Source organism: Bubalus bubalis, chromosome 17 (assembly GCF_019923935.1).
Source record: "Bubalus bubalis isolate 160015118507 breed Murrah chromosome 17, NDDB_SH_1, whole genome shotgun sequence".
Taxonomy (NCBI): Eukaryota; Metazoa; Chordata; class Mammalia; order Artiodactyla; family Bovidae; genus Bubalus; species Bubalus bubalis.
Genome location: NC_059173.1, coordinates 40220191 through 40242392, shown reverse-complemented (window position 1 = coordinate 40242392; position 22202 = coordinate 40220191). Strand labels below are relative to the sequence as shown.

General features: G+C 38.0%; 1 protein-coding gene across 1 annotated transcript in view; it reads right to left on the bottom strand.

Annotated features, from left to right (window-relative positions):
- Positions 1-5968: 5968 nt before the first annotated feature.
- FAT4 (FAT atypical cadherin 4) overlaps positions 5969-22202 on the bottom strand; it is a 177661-nt gene continuing 161427 nt past the window's right edge. Inside the window, exons 14-17 of the mRNA XM_025268036.3 lie at positions 19075-19199; positions 16968-17185; positions 12593-12854; positions 5969-9871 (exon numbers count right to left, since the gene is read on the bottom strand). Of these exons, the coding sequence (XP_025123821.3) occupies positions 8007-9871; positions 12593-12854; positions 16968-17185; positions 19075-19199 (2470 nt within the window). The 3' untranslated portion in view covers positions 5969-8006. The remainder of the gene's footprint in view (positions 9872-12592; positions 12855-16967; positions 17186-19074; positions 19200-22202) is intronic.

Here is a 22202-nt window from a genome sequence, read left to right as displayed (position 1 = left end):
AACAAAGACACATAGAGGTATTTTATTCAGTTTCTTAAGAATAATTAGAAAAAATATATGGTTGTAAAATAAAAAATGTCAGAAAAAAAAAAACACCATGAACCATTTGGTTATTCTTTTTTTCTTCACAGTTTTGAATGTTTCCTTTCCACAGAATACAGCCAAAAATGGATCGTATGACAATTTGAATATGGTCCAGAGAAATTAAAATGAAAAATTAAAAGCATTGGAATTGGAAGGCAAATGGAAGTTTGAGATAGCTAGACAACTTATCAGAGGTTATTATTCAGTCATTTTACCCAAATTATACTTCAGCCTTATTTGCCATAAACTCTTAGGTTATTTTTAAAACAATTTTATGATTTTTTTTTGATATGGATCATTTGTAAACTCTTTATTGAATATGTTACAGTATTGTTTCTGTTTTAGTTCTGTTTATTTTGTTGCTTGTTTTGGCTGGGAGGCTGTCTGGGATCTTCGTTCCCTGACTAGGGATCTCTAACCTGTGTACCCTAATTGGAGGGCAAAAGTCTTAATCACTGGACCGACAGGGAAGTCCCTAGAAGGTTATCGACGATATCAATTGTCCAAAAAAAAGTATGTAAAGCACACCTGAGTACAAACAGAAATGGTTTTGGAAATATTGAAATAATACTTTGAAAACAGAACTATGCAAATTTTAAAGTATTTTGGGAAAGGAGAGTAGAGTCACCAAAAAATCTCAAGCCTCTTGAAGGCAAAAGTCATCGTTATTCACCAATTTCTTCCCAGCGCTTGGCATACAATACTGAACAAATTTTTGAAAATATGCATTACTAAGACCCACTTACTGACTAATTTATAGGGAGAAGTTATACTTTAATTTGATGACCCACAAATATCTATTTAGAAGGGCCCATTAAATGCAGAGTGGCCAAGAACTGTGCTTTAATTTGGATAAAAAGCTGCCTATAAATTATGGATAATTGACTTTGCCACTTCAAAATTTCTTGAACATTTTTTGGACTCATTCTGTTCTTGATCTGAAGCTGCATAAATTAAGACAACTTTAAATGTGAACGTACTTTTCCTGTCTTATAATACTGACAGTCCAAACCACTCTCTTGCATGAAACACTATTCTATAATTGCTATCTATAAAACTTAAAAGAAAAAAAAAATGATCCTGGTTTTGATTCACTCTCCAGATCCAGTTATCAGTGTGTGCAGCACGTGCAATCATAAGCCTTTTGCATCAGTTGGAAGAAATACGCTCAAGACATGAATGGTTTCCTGTTAGTAGAGATCATCAAATCAAGCTTCATGACAGTTCTCCCAAAGCCAAAGAGGGCAGCCATTTTTTCATTCTCTGTTTATCCAAAGCCATGTTCCATAGAGAGTCCATCTTATCTTCTGACTTTGTGATGAGCATTACCCCAGATTCAGTACATGACATCTTCAGATTCATAGCTCTAAAAGAATTAACACATTTTTTGGAGTAGGCTATGCTGTACTTATTGCCTTATACTGTTTCCTAAAGGGATATCTCCCTGCTAGCTCAGACGGTAAAGCGTCTGCCTACAATGCCAGAGACCCGGGTTCGATCCCTGGGCCAGGAAGATCCCCTGGAGAAGGAAATGGCAACCCACTCCAGTATTCTTGCCTAGAAAATCCCTTGGACTGAGGACCCTGGTAAGCTACAGTCCATGGGTCCGCAAAGAGTCGGACACGACTGAGCAACATCACTTTCACTTTCAAAGGGATATTTCCCTAGGTGTCTTACTTTTCAACATTGAAATCAAGCACTAATAGCTCTGCTCTCCATAGCATTCTCGTCTAAGACTGCAAATAGAGTAAGGAAAGGATGACTTCAGTGAGCAGACGGCTGTGGCAAAACAGAGCCTTATTTTGATCAACATCTGTACCACACACAATATGGTTTCAATTTGAAACAGGGAACTCATTGACATTGCCAAAGAACTTTGTACATTGGTGGTTATTTTATTTGGGCTAGAATGGTACACAGATTAAGATTCCAACTTTCTGCCAGAAGACCATGATGACTGCACTTTGTACTTTGCAAACTGATTTGGGACTTGGGCAACATGATTCATAAACTAATAAAATTGTAAGTATCCAAGTGGATCACATGGAAATTGTGTCCCTTAATACAGTGTGGTTTTAAATATTCTGCGGGTTTTTTCATTTTCATTATATATCTTCAGATATGGAGATTCTCTCACAAGTATTTCTACCTTGAATATATCACATGACATATGAGGATTTGACGAATCTGTCCATCCGTTCGGCATATTCTTTTAAGAGATACGAAGAGTCCTTAAGTTACCTGTATGATGCCAGTCACACATTTGTCACAATTGTCTATGTGAATTCTAACATAATGATGAGTATAACATGTGTACATTGTACATATGTTATATGTACATAAAAAAACTTCCAAGAGTTTTTCTGGTAAATGCCAAGAGTACATCTTTATATCTTAATCCTGGTTCACTACATTCAACTTGGATCCTTATTGAAATTCTAACAAACTTTGAAAAAAAAGTTTATTAATAATGTGAAGATGGAGGTTAACTGCACTCAGTATGATCAAAGACTCATTGTAAGATATTTGGACAAGCTTTAGTTGCCTAAAATTTAGGCATAGATTTATTGTCCTGTCTTACAGATATCTCTTTTGCCATTATTTCCCACCGATATAAATCTATCTCCTCCCACTTGAAATATTTTCCTCATAAATTATTCCCTTTGTAAAAATAGAAGTCAATTTTTTTAAATTAAAACTTATACAGCCTTCTAATCAGTAAATATTACATACTTCAGATATATCAATGACTCAGCAGGAAAGAAATAGGTTACTTTACTATTGTATATGCTTCCTATTAATACGCCTACTGGTTTGGATTGGTCATGGAGGATCGGATGAATCAATCAGTGTTAGCACAGACATTCATCTCAATTAAAAACATCTCTCCTTTTGTCTTTTGCATCTTAGATATCAATGCAGGGTGAGCACATACCCACATTCGCAGGGCTTGCTTCGCATTTAGAGATGCACTTATTTGGTGATAGAATATACACAAATGAAGGCTTGCTTCACCAACCATTCTGTCTCTGGGCCTGTTCTGAATTATCATTCTTACTCTTTACCCTCACATCCATTTGACCCGAAGGTTTCTGTGGTGCAGTCTTTGTTGATGTGTTGACAATGGTCTGGCCTCAGTGACTCTCTGGCTGTTCCTTGAACATGGAATGATCTCCTACTGGGGGATTCCCCATACCACTGCCTCTGCCTGCAGCAGCATCACCCACACGTGTCCGTAGCTTGTTTTTCTGCTTCATTGAGCCCTCTGCTCAAATGTAACCTCCCGAGAAAGGCCCTCCCTGACCAACCCATTTAAAATAGCATGCCAGAATCCCTTGGTGGTCCAGGGGTTAAGACTCCACGCTTTAACTGCTGAGGGCCTGGGGTTCGATCCCTGGTCAGGGAACTAAGATTCCACAAGCCTCACAGCAGGGCCAAGTAAAATGAAATAGCATGCACACTCCCATGTCAACATCTAGCCCTTATGCTGCTTTAGTTGGCATGCAAGCATTTGTCTCCTCTACACATGACGCTACCTAATGATTGCTGTATTTGTCATTTATTGATGGGTTTCTAGCTCCATCTAATAAAACGTTATGTTCCATCATTATGTTCTTTGTCTAGTTTCTTTCTTGTTTCACCCCATGATCTAGATAGAAGACTGCCTGACATGTGGAGAAAACTTAATATTGTTTGTGATTAAATGGATTCACCCAGGACATTGAACTTCTTTATATCTCTATTTCTTTGTTGACAGAGAATGCTGTACTTCATGGTCTTTGGTCTAAAGTACATTTGTTTGCAGTTATTATCATAGATGCATAGGTCATGTTAGAATTGAATCACTGATATTCATTTGTATGCATGAAAATTGTAAGCACCAAAATTTATCAGAAACTAGTGCCTTTTGCCTTATTAATAATAAACGAAAATACTGAATTAATGTATAATACTGATCTATAACTCTTGGACTGATAAACTATTAAAACTGCTGGATGGCTCAGTAGTGGTAACCATATAAATTACTAATGATGTGACATTACACCCAAAATATCTTTAAGGAATACATACTAGATTAATCATAGACTTTAATATTTTATTTCACACTGAAAGCTCTAATAAATGTATGCCAAAAGACATTTCATTTCTAGGCTTATTTTTCCTAAGGGGAATGTAAATTTAGTCATCTTGGAATGTTAGTCCTTTTTAAATTGAATCTATGACATAAAATAATGGAAAAAGGAAAAGTGCATTGCTGAATTATTGATTCCAAATTTAGCAATCATTTTCACATTTTACACATTAGTTTTATCATAATGCTGAATTCAAGTAAATAAAAAAGCATTTGCATGAACATAGTGATTTCTTAGATGGGTTTTCTGGAAGTAATAAAGTCACAGGGTGATATAGTTTGTTTTTTCTTATAAATAAAATATTTATAAAGATCATAGTTTTCAATAGTTTAAGTCAGTTAATCTCATCATCCTTCATGTGGGTAAAGATTTTAAGAGCAACATGGGAGGCAGAAACTGTGTTCCAGTCCCTTCTGATGCTGTTTTCCTCAAATGTCTTGAACGTATCTGAACAAGTGATCAATGAAATCAGCTAACTTAGGGAATTTCAGAAATGGCCTTGACAGTAATAGCAATGTCCTCCTTAAGAGCTGAGTGACTAGAGTCCTGCACAGTGTCACCAGTCTAAGCCTACAGATCTTGTGGCTGAGTAACCCCAAGCTGCCTTTCCTTGCAACAAGCCCACTAAGGTATTTTCTGTTTGCACCTGAAAGAAAGCAATGTTTTCTCTACAACAGACATGCAGCAAGAGCCCCAGAGAGTGACTATATTCCAGGCAATCCAATGTACCCTTGCAGGGCTGGATTAACATTCTGAAGGCGTGGATTTATTGTGAAGCAGGTCACTACTAACGATTAATTTGTGAGGACTGTTACCTTGACAGGGCTTTCCAGGTGGCACTAGCGGTAAAGAACCTACCTGCCAAAGCAGGAGACAATAAGAGATGCGAGTTCAGTCCCTGGCTCAGGAAGATCCTCTGGAAGAGGGCATGGCAACCCACTCTAGTATTCTTGCCTGGAGAATCCCATGGAGAGAGGAGGCTGGTGGGCTGCAGTCCACGGGATTGCAAAGAGTCAGACATAACTGAAGCAACTTAGCATGCATGCATGTTACCCTGTCAATTTGTTTTCAATCCCATTTCACTAGAATAATGTTATGCCACTTCATTATTTCAGTAAGTATTCATTTGAGTCAAAATTTCATTCCATACATTTCTGATTTGTTTTGTAATACAGCGTAAGTATTGTTCTTGCTTCAATGGAAAACATTTAAAGAAGGATGAAAGACTAGAAATTTTCCAATAAAAATCCTGTTTTACGCAGAGACTGGGATTGATTAATCAAGGGAATAGTAATTCTCTATCTCACAAAGAATTCTTAGAGAATTAGAATAGAGAATCTTGGCAAAAGATTCCTCACCCTTAACTCTCAGCTATAATCATGTTTATCATTTTACTTTTAGCTCTGTTCTCAATTATAGAGTTTATATCCTTGAGGACATTGAGATGCTTCAGAGTTTCTTGGAAAAAAAAGATGTATCCTGTTTTGAGTTATGCAAAACAATCAACATGTTCCCATATTTGGTGCATAAATTCATAATACTAAAATTCATAGGGAAATACTAAAACATGTTGGCTCATCCCAGGTGACAAAAAATTGCCCCATATTAGATTAACATCTTACACTCAGTCCCAAAATCATGTTATATGAATATTATAATTTAGGTTATATTCACATTTTATTTTCTACCTGAAGCAAAAATAATCATCTCAACATTATTAAATAACAAAATAATTCTGGTACATATCTCAATCTGTTATTATTAAAATATTTTATTTACTAAAGTCTTGTCCATATTTTATATACTAAAACCTTTTACAGATTGTTAAAATTTCTATTCAGTAAGAGACAGCCAGTGGGAGAGGATAATATTCTCAGCAAATATTAGGTATGGGACAGGTATTTAATTACAAAAAGTTCTGAGGTTGTGACATAATTTGCAGAAGTCCTGTTATTTCAGATACAGCTATTTATACATCCGTGGGTTTGTTCTAGGCTCGTCTCTTCACCTGGATTGTTTCACTCTTGGGTGACTATATGAAAATAGGGGTTTGTCTTGGCTAAGATAGCATGTAAAATTTGTTTAGAATTTATGCAGCAGAGTGATCAATAAATTAAAGACAGGTATGCATAAGCAGAGTTTTCACTGTCATTCTTCCTAACCACCACTGGGTATAGAAAATTTGGAGTTGAATCCTTGGAGAAAATGAGACCCAGACATTTTTCCATAATTAGCTTTAATTCATTGCCTCTTCTATTATTATAAGCCTGGTTGAAAGCTGGCCTTTAGTGAACATGCTCTACTGGGAACTTCCAAGCATTTATTGCCAGAATGCTTAAACCAGGTTCATAACAAAGACAGTCTCCTAAGACCCAACTTAGTCTAGACTCATTAGGCTCTAGGGAAGTCCAAGAACTCTGACAGGTAGGAATGCACTAAAGCAACCTTAAAATATCTGTTCTGGCAATCATCCATATTCATGTTTTTAAAAAGAAAATGATGTTGCCCATATATCATTCAACGTGCCATACCCTATTGACAAGTGAAGACTTTTCTCAATTGGGCATGGAAAGAGTCTGGGAAAATGAAAAATTAAAATTACTCTATGAATGCAAAGTATTTTAAATAAATATTTTAATTCTATTGTTGGCATTTAAAAGTAGAAAGCATATAGTATGTTACAAATATCAAACTGTGAAAAATATGAATGTTACATAAGTAACAATGTAAAAAAAGTATTTTCTTACCTTCCCTGAAAGTAAGAAAAATATTCAGCATAGGAAAATATCAGTATCAAAAACACAGCTTCGGTGTAAAAAAAGAAAAGTTTTTACATGGTATTAAAAAAAAAAAAAAGGATCTACAAAATGACAGAAAGTAAGACATGTTGAAATTTGACTTTATATAAATTATAAAAACTGGGTACTTGGGGTAAATGTTAAATGGTTGAAAACTAAGTCCAATTATGGGCTTTCTTTAGGTCAATTCTTTAAAATTTTAAAAGCATAGAATATTTTTCAATAAATAACTTTAAAAAATGTCTCTGAGAAGTGCTGCTAGGACCTCATTCCTTACAGGAGAGCGGCAGTGTCCTGGTGACAACAGGCGATCCTTTTGTTCCAAGTGGAAGCCTCATGAAAGTCTGAAGACCAAAACTGTTTACAAAAACGTTTCAGAATTTTTAACAAAACTTTGTAAAAAATAAAGTCCTAAAGTGCTGAACAAAATGACTTAATTTTAGTACCCACTGTCATGAAAAACATTCAATTATTCAGACATTTCAGAGCAACATTGAATACAGAATCTATAGTTCTGAAAAGTGTTAATACTTAGTCTTTCATTTAAGGATAGGAGGGCTCTTTCTACACTTTACAAAGATGGGTTAAACCTCGAGGATCTTGCAATGCAAAACATGACAATAATAATACAATGGAAACAATACACATACCCCACGGTGAAAGCACGAGTTCATTTCAGCAACAGTATTCATTTCAAAAGTCACAAATCAAACACTGGTAAATAAGGGGAAAAAAACTTTCCAAATGCTGCATGCCACATAACTAGTTACAAAATACAATGCATGCAGGCAAAGAAATTTAACCAAGCATATTTAAATTAAAAGAGTTGTTTTGAGTCTGTTTCAGCAGCATTGTGGTTATTATTTTTTACTTGCCCTCCAACAACCAGTCCCTACTGGCCTCTTTTGCAAACGTGACCCACCCTAGTGGGCAACCTTACCATGGTCTGTTTCTTGTTTTTTTATATTTTTATAATGCCAGTACACAGAGTTCACACATACTGTTCTGCCTCCCCATCTTTGGGGGCTGGCTTAGTTGTCCCACCTTTGCCTTCTTCATTAGCTGCTGCTTTTTCTGGAAGAGATGCCAAATCTTTAAAAACATCTACATAATGGCCGAAGCCAGGGCCCCAGTTCAAAAGGTTGTCCCAGTTGAAATTCCCTGCTTGCTGCCCAAGCTTCAAGGGCAGTGTGTTGTCAGCAACCCCCTGCGTTGCTGCCTGTGTGCCCACAGGTCCCCCCTCAGCCCTGCGGCCGTGGTACCTTCTAGGCTTCAGTCTGGCTCCGTAATTATCTTCATCATCTGCATCTGATTCATTGACTTGAGATAATTTGGGCATCCTGGAAGTATATACCATGGGCTTTTCCCTGTCATACTCCATTTCTGAGCAAGTGAAAGACTCGTGCGAGTCACTATCAGAAGAAGATTCTGGAGCCGGGATGCCATCGGCTGGATTCCGTGTTCTGGACAGGGGTCTTCTGCAGTCCTCTTCTGAAGAAGACCTCCCGTGATCTGCACTGCAGATACTTGGGTTTCTGGGGCGAGGCGTGTTGAGCCTCTCCACCTCTTCAATGGAGAGCCCTACTGGTGGAGAAGATTCCAGAGGGATCTGCCCAGTGGGCTGCTTCAGGCGACTCCCTGGTCTAGAGCCATGCGATGCCATGGCTTGAGGACTCTTGCTTCTCCTTCCCAACCTTGTGGCATAGTTGAAAATGCCAGGCTGGCACGCATCACCATGCATCTCCAAAGTATTTCCATCCCTCATAGGGAGATGCAGTTCCCTGGCCGGGCTGTTCCTGTAGAAAGTGGAGGACTTGGAGAAAGGGGCTGGACTGTGTCGAGACAGAGGGTTGGGAGTTGGGCAAGCTGAGTGACTAAGGGAACCGGATCTCAGACCTTGACTGTAGGAAGGCTGGTACGTCAAGCTGCTGGCTCCCAAGGGCATGGGGGACTGCCTGGCAAAGCCCAGGGGGCTATGCCTCTGGATGGAAAATTTCGGGGTGTGGCTGCGGAACTGCTTGTAGTGTTGAATGATGTCGGCGTCCGAAGGGGCGATGCTGCTGGCATTGTCGATGTCGTAATGCTCTATTTCCTGCTCAGGTGAAGCCAGAGGGGCACTGGGGATGGTTTCTGAGTTGTGGGGAAGATCAGTCTCATCGTAGATGAGATACGGGTTTTCCCTCTCAATGATGTCTGGCTTCGGGTTCCCTTCGGGCTGTTTTCTCACGGTCATGTCCTCCCCATAGGGAGGGATGTTGTCTGGGTCATCGAAAGCAACGTTCTCACTTCCCTTTTTCTTCTTCTCCTTCGGCTTCTTCTCCTCTTTGGGATTGTTGGCCTTCTTGCCCCTGCACTGATTACACAGGATCAGGCTCAAGACCAGGAGGGCCAGGACGGTGGCACAGCTGCCCACGATGGCGGGCACGGCCCACAGGGGCAGGGAGATCTCCTCGGGCCCCGGACTCAGGACACAGATGTGGCCTCCGGGGCTTCCAGCCTTGCACACCCTCCCCAGAGGACAGGAGACGCCCAGACAGGCCACCACCATCTCACATGTCCTCCCCGTGTGTGACTCTGGGCAGCTACAGGTGAAGCCGGAGTGCAGGCCTGGCTCACAGCTGCCCCCGTTCTGGCACGGGTGGGAGGCGCAGTCCCCGGGGGGCACGCACTTGTACGCGTACCACTGGTTGATGCACAGCAGGTCTCCCCAGCACGGGTTGCTGGCACAGATGTTCGGGCCACGGCAGCCAATCTTCACAGAGGGATCCGTCTTAGAAATGGAGGCCAGGCTGTGTTTCCCACTGAAAGGAAGACTCTCTCCACCGTACAGCATGGAAGCGATGCAGCCATCAAACCCTGCAGGGCCAAGAAGGAGCTGTAAGGTGTTTCAGGGAAAACCAAACGCTTAAAAGGCTCCACTCATCTGGCAAAGGGAAGCTCTGCAATCACATCATGAGAGTTAAGAAACCACAACCTCACAGCCATCCTCCAGTTGTAAGGCAATAAATCTGTGCCTGTTAGGATGTAAGTTAGCAAGATGCGTAAGACTGCCATGACCAAAAGGTGGAGCAGATAGATGGGATCCTGCTCTTTCTGAAGATTTAGGAAGGGCTTGAACAGGCTGAGTTTTCATTTATCTCTCCTTTCATTCAGTCATCTATTGATTTTATTTTTATAGTTTATATACAAAGAATTACATACAAATAAATTTTAATTTAAAAATACTTTAAAAGAACCAAAATAGGCCAATAACTTCAATCATTAGCTCTTGCGGTTTTAATGGAGGTGATATTGCTCCCAAGGAGCTGAACATAAGTTCCTGAGGAACAAAAGAAAAATCTTAGCCATCACCATGGCTTGTGGGCTTCCAAAGGGCAGATATAGAATATACCTGTAGCATTAACGTTTCATTCTGTAGTGATGGCAGGGATTCGGAAACAAGGTCTAAAACAGCTCTTTAGGGGATGGTGATTTAAAAAAAAAAAAATGTTTGAGAAAGACTTTATTAGACAAATATTTGTGTGCTAATACTGCTAATACTCCAGTCACAGCGTTCAAGAATATGTCTTGCCACTAACAAAAGGGCGTGATTTACATTGGCTTATTTTCTTACAACATCCAAATGAATTAGCGACCATATTCTAAAATAAGTTAAATATGTTAAGAACTAATCATGATGTGCGCTTTAACTTTCATGCTTTGACTGCGTTACTCGGTCATGCATTTGTCAATTTTCCTTTTATTTGATGCATCATTCCAACCTAGTGGCACATCCATCCCATTTCCATAAGCTCCTGGGACATCTGCTTTTGTTCCTACTCTCCTGGTTTTCTATGAATTAGTCCCCTTTCTGTCTCATTTTCTACTAAACAACCACTGACTCTTAGAGTTACTCAAGGTAAGGCCTTAGGCTTTCTTTTCAGTCTACACCCTCACATTTGCTTATCACATCCACGCCCAGTACTTCAGTTACCTGCTTGACACTGCTGCTGCTGCTAAGGCGCTTCAGTCATGTCCGACTCTGTGCGACCCCATAGACGGCAGCCCACCAGGCTCCCCCGTCCCTGGGATTCTCCAGGCAAGAACACTGGAGTGGGTTGCCATTTCCTTCTCCATTGCAGGAAAGTGAAAAGTGAAAGTGAGGTCGCTCAGTCGTGTCCGACTCTTAGCGACCCCATGGACTACAGCCCACCAGGCTCCTCCATCTGTGGGATTTTCCAGGCAAGAGTACTGGAGTGGGGTGCCATTGCCTTCTCCGGCTGCTTGACACTAGTAATTCCTAAAGATGTATCTCCAACTGGTCTACTCTGGATTTCTAGCCCATCTACCCAAAGGCCTTTCTCAAAGGTGCTCCAAACTCAAAGAACCCCAAACCAAAATCTTCATGTTCCTCATAGATCTGCTTATTTTTGTACCATTCTGCAGTTTTCTCTCATAGTGGCACTACCCTTCTTCTAGTTGGAAGGTCAGAAACCTCTCTGAATTTTATCAAAATCATTAACATTTTATTTGACTTTCATTCCTGATATTATTCCCTATCTCCTTCTTGTAAATCTCCTGCCACCACATAGTCAATCCTCACAAAATACATTGGCTAGATCACTGCAGTATCTTCCAGCTAATTTATGCAAGTCCCCTCTTGTCCTTCTCCCATGCACTTTCCAGAGTGTAACCCAAAAGATCTTTAATATCACTGAATATCCCATTTTGACACTTCTATGATTAATTTTTCAGGTATTTTTCAGTTATTTTGATACTCCTGTGATTAACTTCTTACTGTTCCAAGAATGAGATCAAGATTGCACATGCTCTAGAAGACCTGTTGTTCTCCAACTTCATCTTTATTGGTGACATCAGTCCTCAGTGTTGTGGGTTCTGTGATCCTGACAATCTATTTTTCCCCTTTTGTTCTCATCAATATAAATTAATTTTTCATTCCCTCCCATCCTCATTTTCATGTCAGTTTCCAGAGAAGTCTCCCTTTCTCCCTTTTTGGCAATCTCTTAGAATTCTATGTTCTTCCTCACATCATTTATCATAGGTTAAAATAATATATTTCCTTGTGTAACGACTTGATTGATGTGTGTCTTCCTTACAGGAGCATGCATTCTATGGAAAGAGTCCACCATTGTAGTTCACGCCAAGTACCTACAGGGCTCTGTAAATATCTGTTGTGTGAATGCACAAATGAATGAGTAAATGAATGAATGTATAAATAAATGTTCAGTGCACAAGGAAAGGATCAAAACATCCTGGACTGAATTATGAACTTGGTAGAAAATGGCTAAAGAAAGTGATGGCCAATAATTTATTACTAACCTTCTAAAGATATTTATGATGGTCTTGAAAAGTAAAAGTGGACGTGTCAATTGCTCAGTCGTATCCGACTCTTTGCGACCCCATGGACTGTAGCCCGCCAGGTTCCTCTGTCCATGGAATTCTCCAGGTGAGAATGCTGGAGTGGGTTTTCATTCCCTTCTCCAGGGAGTATTCCTAAAGGATGTTATCAGGCATCTAGCTACTTTTATATGAACAATTTTACCTTTCTTTGGGCCTCCACTCAGCACAAGCATTTACCTGTTTGAGCATCTCGATGAGCTTGATTGGGAGGAATTCCTCCAAGAGATATAGTGAGCACGTCCAGGCCACCAAAATCCTGAGTAGGGTGAATGATGTCTCTGTTATGAATTCTGTCAACGGACAACACTGTGGCTGTTCCATTTTTCCCAATTAGGAAAGTATGCCAGTGGCCATCAGCAACATAGACCTCAGGAATATTTCTCTCCACTTTGCCCGCAATTCCAGCATCTGATGTAAAATGTACTTTGCCATTCTTAATCTGTAAAACATATTAAAAATAATTAGAATTAAACTATGATATGCTTAAATAAAAGCAGAAGTATAAAGAAACTAAGACACTGATCAACTTAAAGCAGAGAGAATACTTGAGTCTGGCTGTATGAGAGTATATTTACTTATATTGACTTTACAATTTTAAGTAACATATACCTTCACCTTTAATAGGTTCACATTTGATAATTTTCAAGGTATTCTTATATTTATAACTAGTTTTTCAAGATGTATGTATTCATTTTCCAGAACACAAGTGAGATAATAATAGGGTGAATACTCCTCTTAGGATAGGTAAATCACACCTTTTTATGATTACTTCTTTTTTAATGGCAATTGCAAGTTAAAAAAATTGTTTAGTAAATGGCCCACAGCTATCAAAAAATACTAAAACTATATCCAAAAAGAGAAATCAGTGCTTAACTAAAAATGAAGCATAGTTGGAAAAGTAAAAACATAAATACATTGTTTTACCTGTCATCTATTACACACTGGAATTTTATTTTTTTTAAAAAATCATGCTTATTATTTATATCATTTATTGAGATGACAAGTGTGATGAATAAAGGGTGAGCTCTTAATAATGAGGTGTCTGGGCAAGTCTTTATTTTGGCTGTCTTTTAATATTTATCTAAGGGATATTTGGTTTCTTTTACTTTGCCCACTAGAACATTGGATAACATGAGGCTCTTACTCCAGTTTCCAGCTCCCATGTTTCCAGTTTTCTAAGTAGACACTTAGAAAATGGAATAATTTATAAGCAGGATGAAAAGAGCATAATCCCGTCACTACTGCCAGAGGATAAAGTGGCACTGAGCATCAAATGACGGGAATGAAAGGATGGATCCGTTTATTTTGTCACTCAGATCAAATGTTATTTCTATATGCAACAAACACATCTGGTAGAACTAAAAATGAGTTCATTTTTACTTTGTGGAAAATATGCCTAACACATTTACATACATTATTCATAATGAAATATTTTATTAAAGCTGTTTCTCCAGATAATAATATATCCCAATACTGAACCCAGAACAAAAAAAAAAAAAAAAAGAAAATTGTGGTTAAATGACAGTAATATCATCAAATGGACAAAGTCTCATGAAACACACTGGAAGTATAGCAATTCATCTTAGGTTCTAGCCAGGGTCCTTTTTGGAAAGAAGCCTTCCGAAAAGACTTCTCTAAGCTTCATGTTTCTCTCCTAATTGATCACAACCTGTCATTATTTCATTTGACCAATTTCTGGTGAAAAGGTCCATGGAACACACCATGTGTGGAGTAGGATGAATAAGAATCTATGTTTCCATTACAACATTCTTCATGTTCTACCTCTCCCCAATAACACTCTACCTAACTCTTCCATCCACCCTAGCAGTCAAAATATCATGTGCATTTTTTGCTTGGTTTTATTTATTCATTGATTCATTTGCTCATTTATTTACTTATTTTTGACTCTATAGGGCTTGGAATCATCCCAAGTCTGTACAGCATACCCGGCCTTACTTCAAAACAAAAACAAGCAAACTACATACCCAAACCAGAATGATTTGGAGTAGATACAAAGTCCATCGCCTAGCATTATTACATTTCCAAATAAGGAAATAAACCAAGTGAGGGGAAAGAAGAGAGATATGTGAAACACTTTAAATACAGTGTAAAACCTATGATACATAAGAATGTTTTTCTTTTGTTTTTCTCTCTGAATTTTTCTCTCCTTAGTTTCTTTCTTTCCTCTTTTTTTTTTTTTTTTTTTAAATCTGAATAAAGAAAGAAAGAGAGAGAGAAAGCAACTGTCAGAAACTGAGCCAAAAAGGAAAGAAGAAAACCAGGACCGGTGGTCACTGATAAACTAATTGATAAGTAGCAGTACATTCTAACTAGCTTCCTCGCCCGGATAAGCAGATCGTATTCCTGTCATCCAAGTAACTTGCCTGCTTACAACAGTCACTCTCTTCCTGACTGTTCAGTTCTCCTTAATCACTGTTGTTGTTGTTTTTATTTCCTAGTCTATTTACTCTACCTGCCAAACCCCTTAATCTCTGAAAAGCTACCTTTCAAAATTTTCATACAAAGGAAATGTGAATGGCCTGCATTAGTCATTATTTTGATTCAATTTCTCTTCAGGAAGAAAAGAAATCTCCAAGTGCTTGCTACCAATGTAACAAAATCTGGAGAAGTTGCATGCTGCTGTCCTGTTGGAAAAGCAAGATTTTTATGGTGGTAAAAATGGATCCTGACATTCAGCTTCTTCCTTGAGGAAGAAAAATATTCTGTCTCTGATTTCTCCAAGCACATTGTTTTTGTATCTCTTGGCTTAAAGAGATAACATACAGAAATATTTCATATGTCATTTAAATGGCACGAGGACTTGGAAGAAACCGAACAGATAATGCACAGACCTCAATGTCAAAGCCTCTCAGTGCGTATAAAAAATGTTTCTTGTAAGAATATTCAGGTCTACTGCTTTCTTTACTTCCAATACACTTTTCAATGAAAACTATAAGCACCAAATACCATTAAACAGTGACTTAGGTGTTTTGTTTTGCAGTTACTCTATTACTTCTGGAACTGGGCGCTTTGTTTCAATAATGGAGGTAAAATTATAATTTGAAGTTATTCTCCAACTGGATTTGGGCAGAGTTTCTCAGTCTCAGCAGCACTGACATTCAGACTGGATGGTTCTTTCTCCCAGGGTATTGTGTTGTGTGCTGAAGGATATTTAGCAGCATATTTGACTCCCAACCACTAGAAGCCTGTAGTACTGCCCCTCTCCCCTGCCCCCAACAACCATGACAATGAAAAATGTTTCCAAGCTTTGCCAAATCAAAATCACCCCCAGTTGGGAATGGCTAGACCAGGGAGATTATGAGAATCTTAGAAACATTTCTTTTTGTACTAAATATTTAAAGGTATATACATTTTTCCCTGGTGGCAGTAAAAAAAATGTGTCTGACAATGCAGGACACACGGGTTCGATCCCTAGGTTGGGAAGATCCCCTGGAGAAGGAAATGACAACCCACTCCAGCATTCTTGCCTGGAAAATCCCATGGACAGAGGAGCCTGGTGGGCTACAGTCCATGGGGTTGCAAAATAGTCAGACATGACTTAGCGACAAAATAAGAGGCCATGTACCAACCAGAGTTCTCCTGGATGGAGAGAAATTTTTAGAATAAAGAGGCTGAAGTTTAGAGGTGAATGTCTGTTTTTATTTTTAGCATTGTATGTGAATTGAACCTACTAATTTTCTAAGTATATTGCTTCTTTCTTTATAAACTAAGCTTTTAGTAATTTTCAAAATATTGATATATAAGTAGAAATAATTCAGGAAATATGGGTTTGTTTTCTTAAGAATTTATTAATATAAATTCTAATAATTCTTCTGGTAATATAAAAATTATGAGCAGAATTATAATATACTATATATTTATAGATATATATATATAACTCATTTACAGCTGAGAAAAAAAAAAGATGTGTAAAAAGCCTAATGATAAATCAACCATGAAATATAATGTTGCAGAAATATTTATTTAGAGATTTATTTAGAAATTATTTGGAGAAGCTAACTGAAATTTTACTTACAATAAATTCCAAAGATATTTAATTTCACAGGCTTTACATGGATAGTGGATCAAATATAAATATGTTCCAGAATAAAGGCAGAAAGTTTAAAAAAAAATTATTCTTGTCCTGCCAATTAACATATACATATAAGTGTTAGGAATAATTTTTGGAAAAAAAGTATTTTTTCCATTTCAAAGACATCTTTTGGTTTTACTTTGTTTTAAAGTAGGGTTAAAAACAATATAAATTTTTTGTCTGGCAAAATAGATTGCAACAAATTCTTTCTTTGCTGGCCTACCCAGCAGTGGTCTCTATTCTAAACAAAAGTGTTTAGAAACCAAACCATTCAGATCTTTGTTACTCTGGCCAATGCCTGAGGAATAGTTAAGATAGATGATATTGGAATAGTGCCCAGCATTAGTCGGAACTCTAATGGGTTGTAAAGAAAAGGATAGAAATTATGGGAGAAGTGATTTAAACCATGACACAGCAGGCGGTCTAATCAAATGAAGTCACCATTAGCTTTTATCTTACCTTCACAGTAGTGTAATTGCTGCTTTCTTGGATATGGATTAAAATGCCATTCTCGCTTCTTGTCCTGAATTTTACTTCCAGACTGTTCACACCAAAAGGCTCCAACATGGCACCTCGGATGCTCTGTCTCAACAAATATTCCCGCTTCTCATTCTGACTCATGTGGTAGTCCAAGCGCCCTTTGCCTTCTAATGATAAGGCTGTGTCCGGGGTAATAGCTGAAAGACAACAAAGAAAGATAAACATGAATGCATCCAACAGGCATTTCTTAGAGTTTCTTTGGTGACAAAAATTTATAAAACCGAACAATGAAATTATTAAGAACTTGGAATCAGTGTCCCCTAATCCTCCTCTGAGAAAATAATTGCCACTTGAGAATTAATGTGTGAGTTGATTTCAAATGCTTAAATCTATGTCAGAACCATGAAATGTAAAACATATTGTTACAATTATTCATTTAGAAAATATTCATTAAAATATTTGATATATGCTATATACACTATGAATACCTGGAGAGATAGCTTACACTTTAAAAATATACAGTTGAAAAATTTAATGATAAGTTTCACTGTGTTTCTAAAATGAATAATCTTTAAAGTCTCTAACATGGAAAATTTGAACAAAGAAAGGTAACAAACATTCATATTTGCAACTAACTTTATTAGTACTAATAAGTACATAGATTTAATTTGTGACCATGTATAATTATCATATATATTATATTTTCATAATCTAATAAATCTTTACACTTCTGAAGTACTTAAGTGTGTTATAGCTAACAGATCTGAAGAAAGAACATGAAGAAAATGAGCTCAAAAAGGTTTCAGCAGTGAACGGTACACTTTAAGAAGGTAAACTATGTAGTATGAATCATACCTCAATTTTTTAAAAATAACCACAGGCTTTTCTCATGTGAGTGGCATTTTATTTTCCAAATATAATTAGATTCCTACTTACTAAATACTCATTACTTTAAAAAAATATCATGTGAAAATGCACTTTTTCTGTGTTTTGATTTTATCCTAAATAAACACAAACATACCTCTGCTACCCAGATCTTTTTGATTATAGTATATACTTAATCATAAATTTTTATTCATTCTCATAGCAGAATCAAATGACTACTTAAAAAGTGGTCAGATAGGTGCAATGATTTAGGTAGTAACCACTTATCTGACAACAAAGCAATTCTATTAAAAAGATTCCATTAGAGTTAGTCATATACAGCCCCAAATTAGAGAACACCATTCTCTAATGATGGAGAAGGAAAAGGCAACCCACTCCAGTACTCTTGCCTGGAGAATCCCATGGATGGAGGAGCCTGGTGGGCTACAGTCCATGGTGTCGCAAAGAGTCGGACACGACTGAGTGACTTCACTTCAGTCACTTCATACTTCATCAATGGAGAAGGAAATGGCAACCCACTCTAGTATTCTTGCCTGGAGAACCCCATGGACAGAGGAGCCTGGCTGGCCATGGTCCTCGGGGTCGCAGAGAGTCAGACACAACTGAAGCGACTAAGTATTCTCTAATGAACTCGTGAATGTCATTAATATCTTATTAATAATATTATGATTTAGAAACAAATAACTAACAAAAGAATTTGAAAAAAATATTTGAAACCAATTTCAGTAATTCCAATTTAAAATTTAACTATCACCTTTAACTATAATAGATTTTATTGCCATTGCATGTTTTGAACTCAGCGTTCAGCAATTCAGTACTTTTACTTTTCAACCAAACACAACATGTTCACCAGAGAAATATCCCATAAAGGTAGATAATATTAAACCAAATCCTGAATATAGCTCTGGTCTTGTACATTTCCAAGCATTCCTATATAGGTAAAACAAAAATAACTAACTGATATAAAATGAAAACTAAGGACATATTTAGGAAGTATTTCTAAAAAGATTTCATGCTCCTTTGGGTTGAGAACATGAATTGGGTTGAGAACATGTCACCGTATTTACCAATTATTCCCCATTTAATATTTTCAATAGCATCAAAACATAATACTTTTAATTCAAGTACATATTTAGGTACATATAGTTATACTTTGTATGGTCATTGGAATTTCCAGCGGAAGATAAAATAGCTTGCATACATTTTTCACAGTATTTCCCAGTCAGTCCTTCGGTGCAATGACACTGTTGCCACGACCAGTAATCTGTACACGTGCCACCATGTTGGCAGGGACTGTGAGTACAAGCGCCTTCTAGTCTGGGGCACCTAAAATAAAATCAGAATAAAGACACAGAGCGCAAAGCCGGCAGGGGGAGAAATTTGATAACATTACATATAAACTTTTATTAACCTGTTCAGTTTTCATGAACTCAATTTTTTGTCAAACTCTAAGTTGCCTTGTAACATACGCCCTGCCTCATTCATAAAAGACAAGATCAAGCAAAACATCTTAAACAGCAAAGAAAGAGGTGGTAATTTCTTTTTTAAAGTAATTCTTAATTGAGCAAAACTTCTTGGTCAAATAAACACTTTGGTTCATGTGCTCTCAGGGCTACATGTTTATTTGAGTACCCAGCTCCTCCATTAAATGACTCATGCAACTTATCTTTACTGAATGGCTGCTACATGTCAAACGTGGTACTAAGCATGGAGATAAAATGATGAAAAAAATCCATGTGTTCATGGAATACTTTTTTTGTTTCCTTGTAGGGGAGGCAAACAAAAAACTTTAGATAGATGTGTAGTATGTTTAGAAAGAAGAAAGTTCTGTGGGAAAATTAAGGCAGAGAAGAAGGACTGGGAATATTTGGGGGATGTTCCTGGATCTCTAGGTTAGAGGTTAGACAGTGAAGGAAGGATTTGTCTTCATGAATAATTATGAAAGATTTCACTTCATAAATAAAGTGAGAGAGCAAAGTATATCTGGTCAAAGATCTTTCCAGGCAGAGGAAAGAGACAAGTGAGAGAGTCCTGAAGTGAAGTGTCCTTGGCATGTTTGAGGAACACCAAATGGCTGAATATAGTCACAACAGTGATGTGAACAAGGAGAAGAGGTAGATAATGGTAAGGAAGGTAAAGATGTGAAAAGAACTATGTCAGACATGGCTGGGACATGACCTGAGTACTTCCATGTTTGCTGTCCATGCTGGACCTTTGCTGAACACTACATTTAAACTGCTGAATAGTTGCTGAGTTGCAAAAAGGAAAGAATAATGCTGAGAACCAAACTTTCCCTGGATTAAAGAAAACACACTTTCCCCTAATAACAAATGAGGTGTGCTCCAGAAGCCAGTCATAAGTGTAGAATAATTTTACCCTCCAGTTCAAAGTTTTGATAAGCAACTTGTGTAAGCCTGCATTAATTTCACTCTTTCTCCTACCAAATAAACAAACAAAATGCTTGTTCATTTTCTTTCCAATGGGACATTACTTTGGGCTCCTCTGGAGTCTGTGACCCTTAAATTGCAATCTGAAGATCCCAAATAAACTGCCTTTATGCCTCTTTACATTCCAGGCTCTTTTGGTAGAGGTCAGTCAACCAAGGGGAAGTCAGTCTTATAAATCAGGGTAAGAACTGATTTCTGTTTTTATTTTCTTTAATTTTTTTTGTTTGTTTTATATTGGAGTAGAGTTGATTGACAATGTTGTGTTAGTTTCAGGTATACAGCAAACTGATTCAGTGATATACATATTTCTACTCTTTTTCAAATTTTTTTTTCCCATTTAGGTTATCATAGAGTGTTGAGCAGAATTTCCCATGCTATCCAGTAGGTCCTTGTTGGTTATCTATTTTAAATATAGTGGATTGACATGACTTCTGTTTTTTAAGCCTCATTTTGTTTGCTGGTTGAAGAAGGCAATGGCACCCCACTCCAGTACTCTTGCCTGGAAAATCCCATGGATGGAGGAGCCTGGTAGGCTGCAGTCCATGGGGTCGCTAAGAGTCGGACACGACTGAGCGACTTCACTTTCACTTTTCCCTTTCATGCATTGGAGAAGGAAATGGCAACCCACTCCAGTGTTCTTGCCTGGAGAATCCCAGGGACAGGGGAGCCTGGTGGGCTGCCGTCTATGGGGTCGCACAGAGTCGGACATGACTGAGCGACTTCAGTTTCACTTTCCCCTTTCATGCATTGGAGAAGGAAATGGCAACCCACTCCAGTGTTCTTGCCTGGAGAATCCCAGGGATGGGGGAGCCTGGTGGGCTGCCGTCTATGGGGTCGCACAGAGTCAGATACGACTGAAGCGACTTAGCAGCAGCAGCAGCTGTTTGCTGGTGGATTGACATACCACATTTTGTCAGAAAGAGAGGAGTCAAAGGTGGTATAGAAATTGTGGTTGACCAAGTGCATGGACTGAGTTATTATTATCTGAGATGAGACAAAATACAAGGAGTGGGTTTGGGAGGAGTCGGGAAGGAAGGTCAGAAGTTCAGTCTTAAAATTAAGTTTGAAAGACTTGTTAGAAATATACCTTGGATATTGTGTATGCTGTCAGATAGGAGGGTAAAGTTCAGAGGAGAGGTCAGGTTTAAGATAAATATTTCAGAGTTACCAGCTTTAGAGACAGTACTTAAAACCAAAGTGAGGTCACTCAGTCCTGTCCGACTCTTTGCGACCTCATGGACGGTAATCTACCAGGCTCCGCAGTCCATGAGATTTTCTAGGCAAGAATACTGGAGTGGGCTGCCATTTCCTTCTCCAGGGGATCTTCCCAACCCTGGGATCGAACCCAGGTCTCCTGCATTGCAGACAGATGCTTTAGCGTCTGAGCCAAAGCACTATACAAAATGACAAAAAAAATTTTAATGACTTAATGAATACCGATACAAAACGGAAGAAGTTAAGATGAGAAAAATGAGAGTAGAAAACCAACTTTGTATCATGTGCTGGTGGACAAACTAATAGCTTTGTTCTCAGTGTTGCTGAAGTTCAAATAAGAGGAGACTTGACCACTGATTTTAGCAACACAGTGGTTATGGGTCACTTTGACAAAGATAGAAAAATGGAAAATAAGATAACAAAGTTTTTTAAAACTACGAAGTGGAAGAAATAGTAGCCTAAATTGAAATAAGAAAAACATTGTTTAGAAAGCTGGATTGCTATTTTAAGAAAGTTTGGGGAGATGAAGTCTAGGTGTAGAAGGGGGGTTGGTCTTTTCAGAATTAGGAGCAATTCATTCAGTGATAGGCTACAGGGTGGACTACAGGCTGCATGGGCAGCTGTGGAGAAATGAGCTTTGGGAAGTTTTGCTTTTATCCACCTCAAT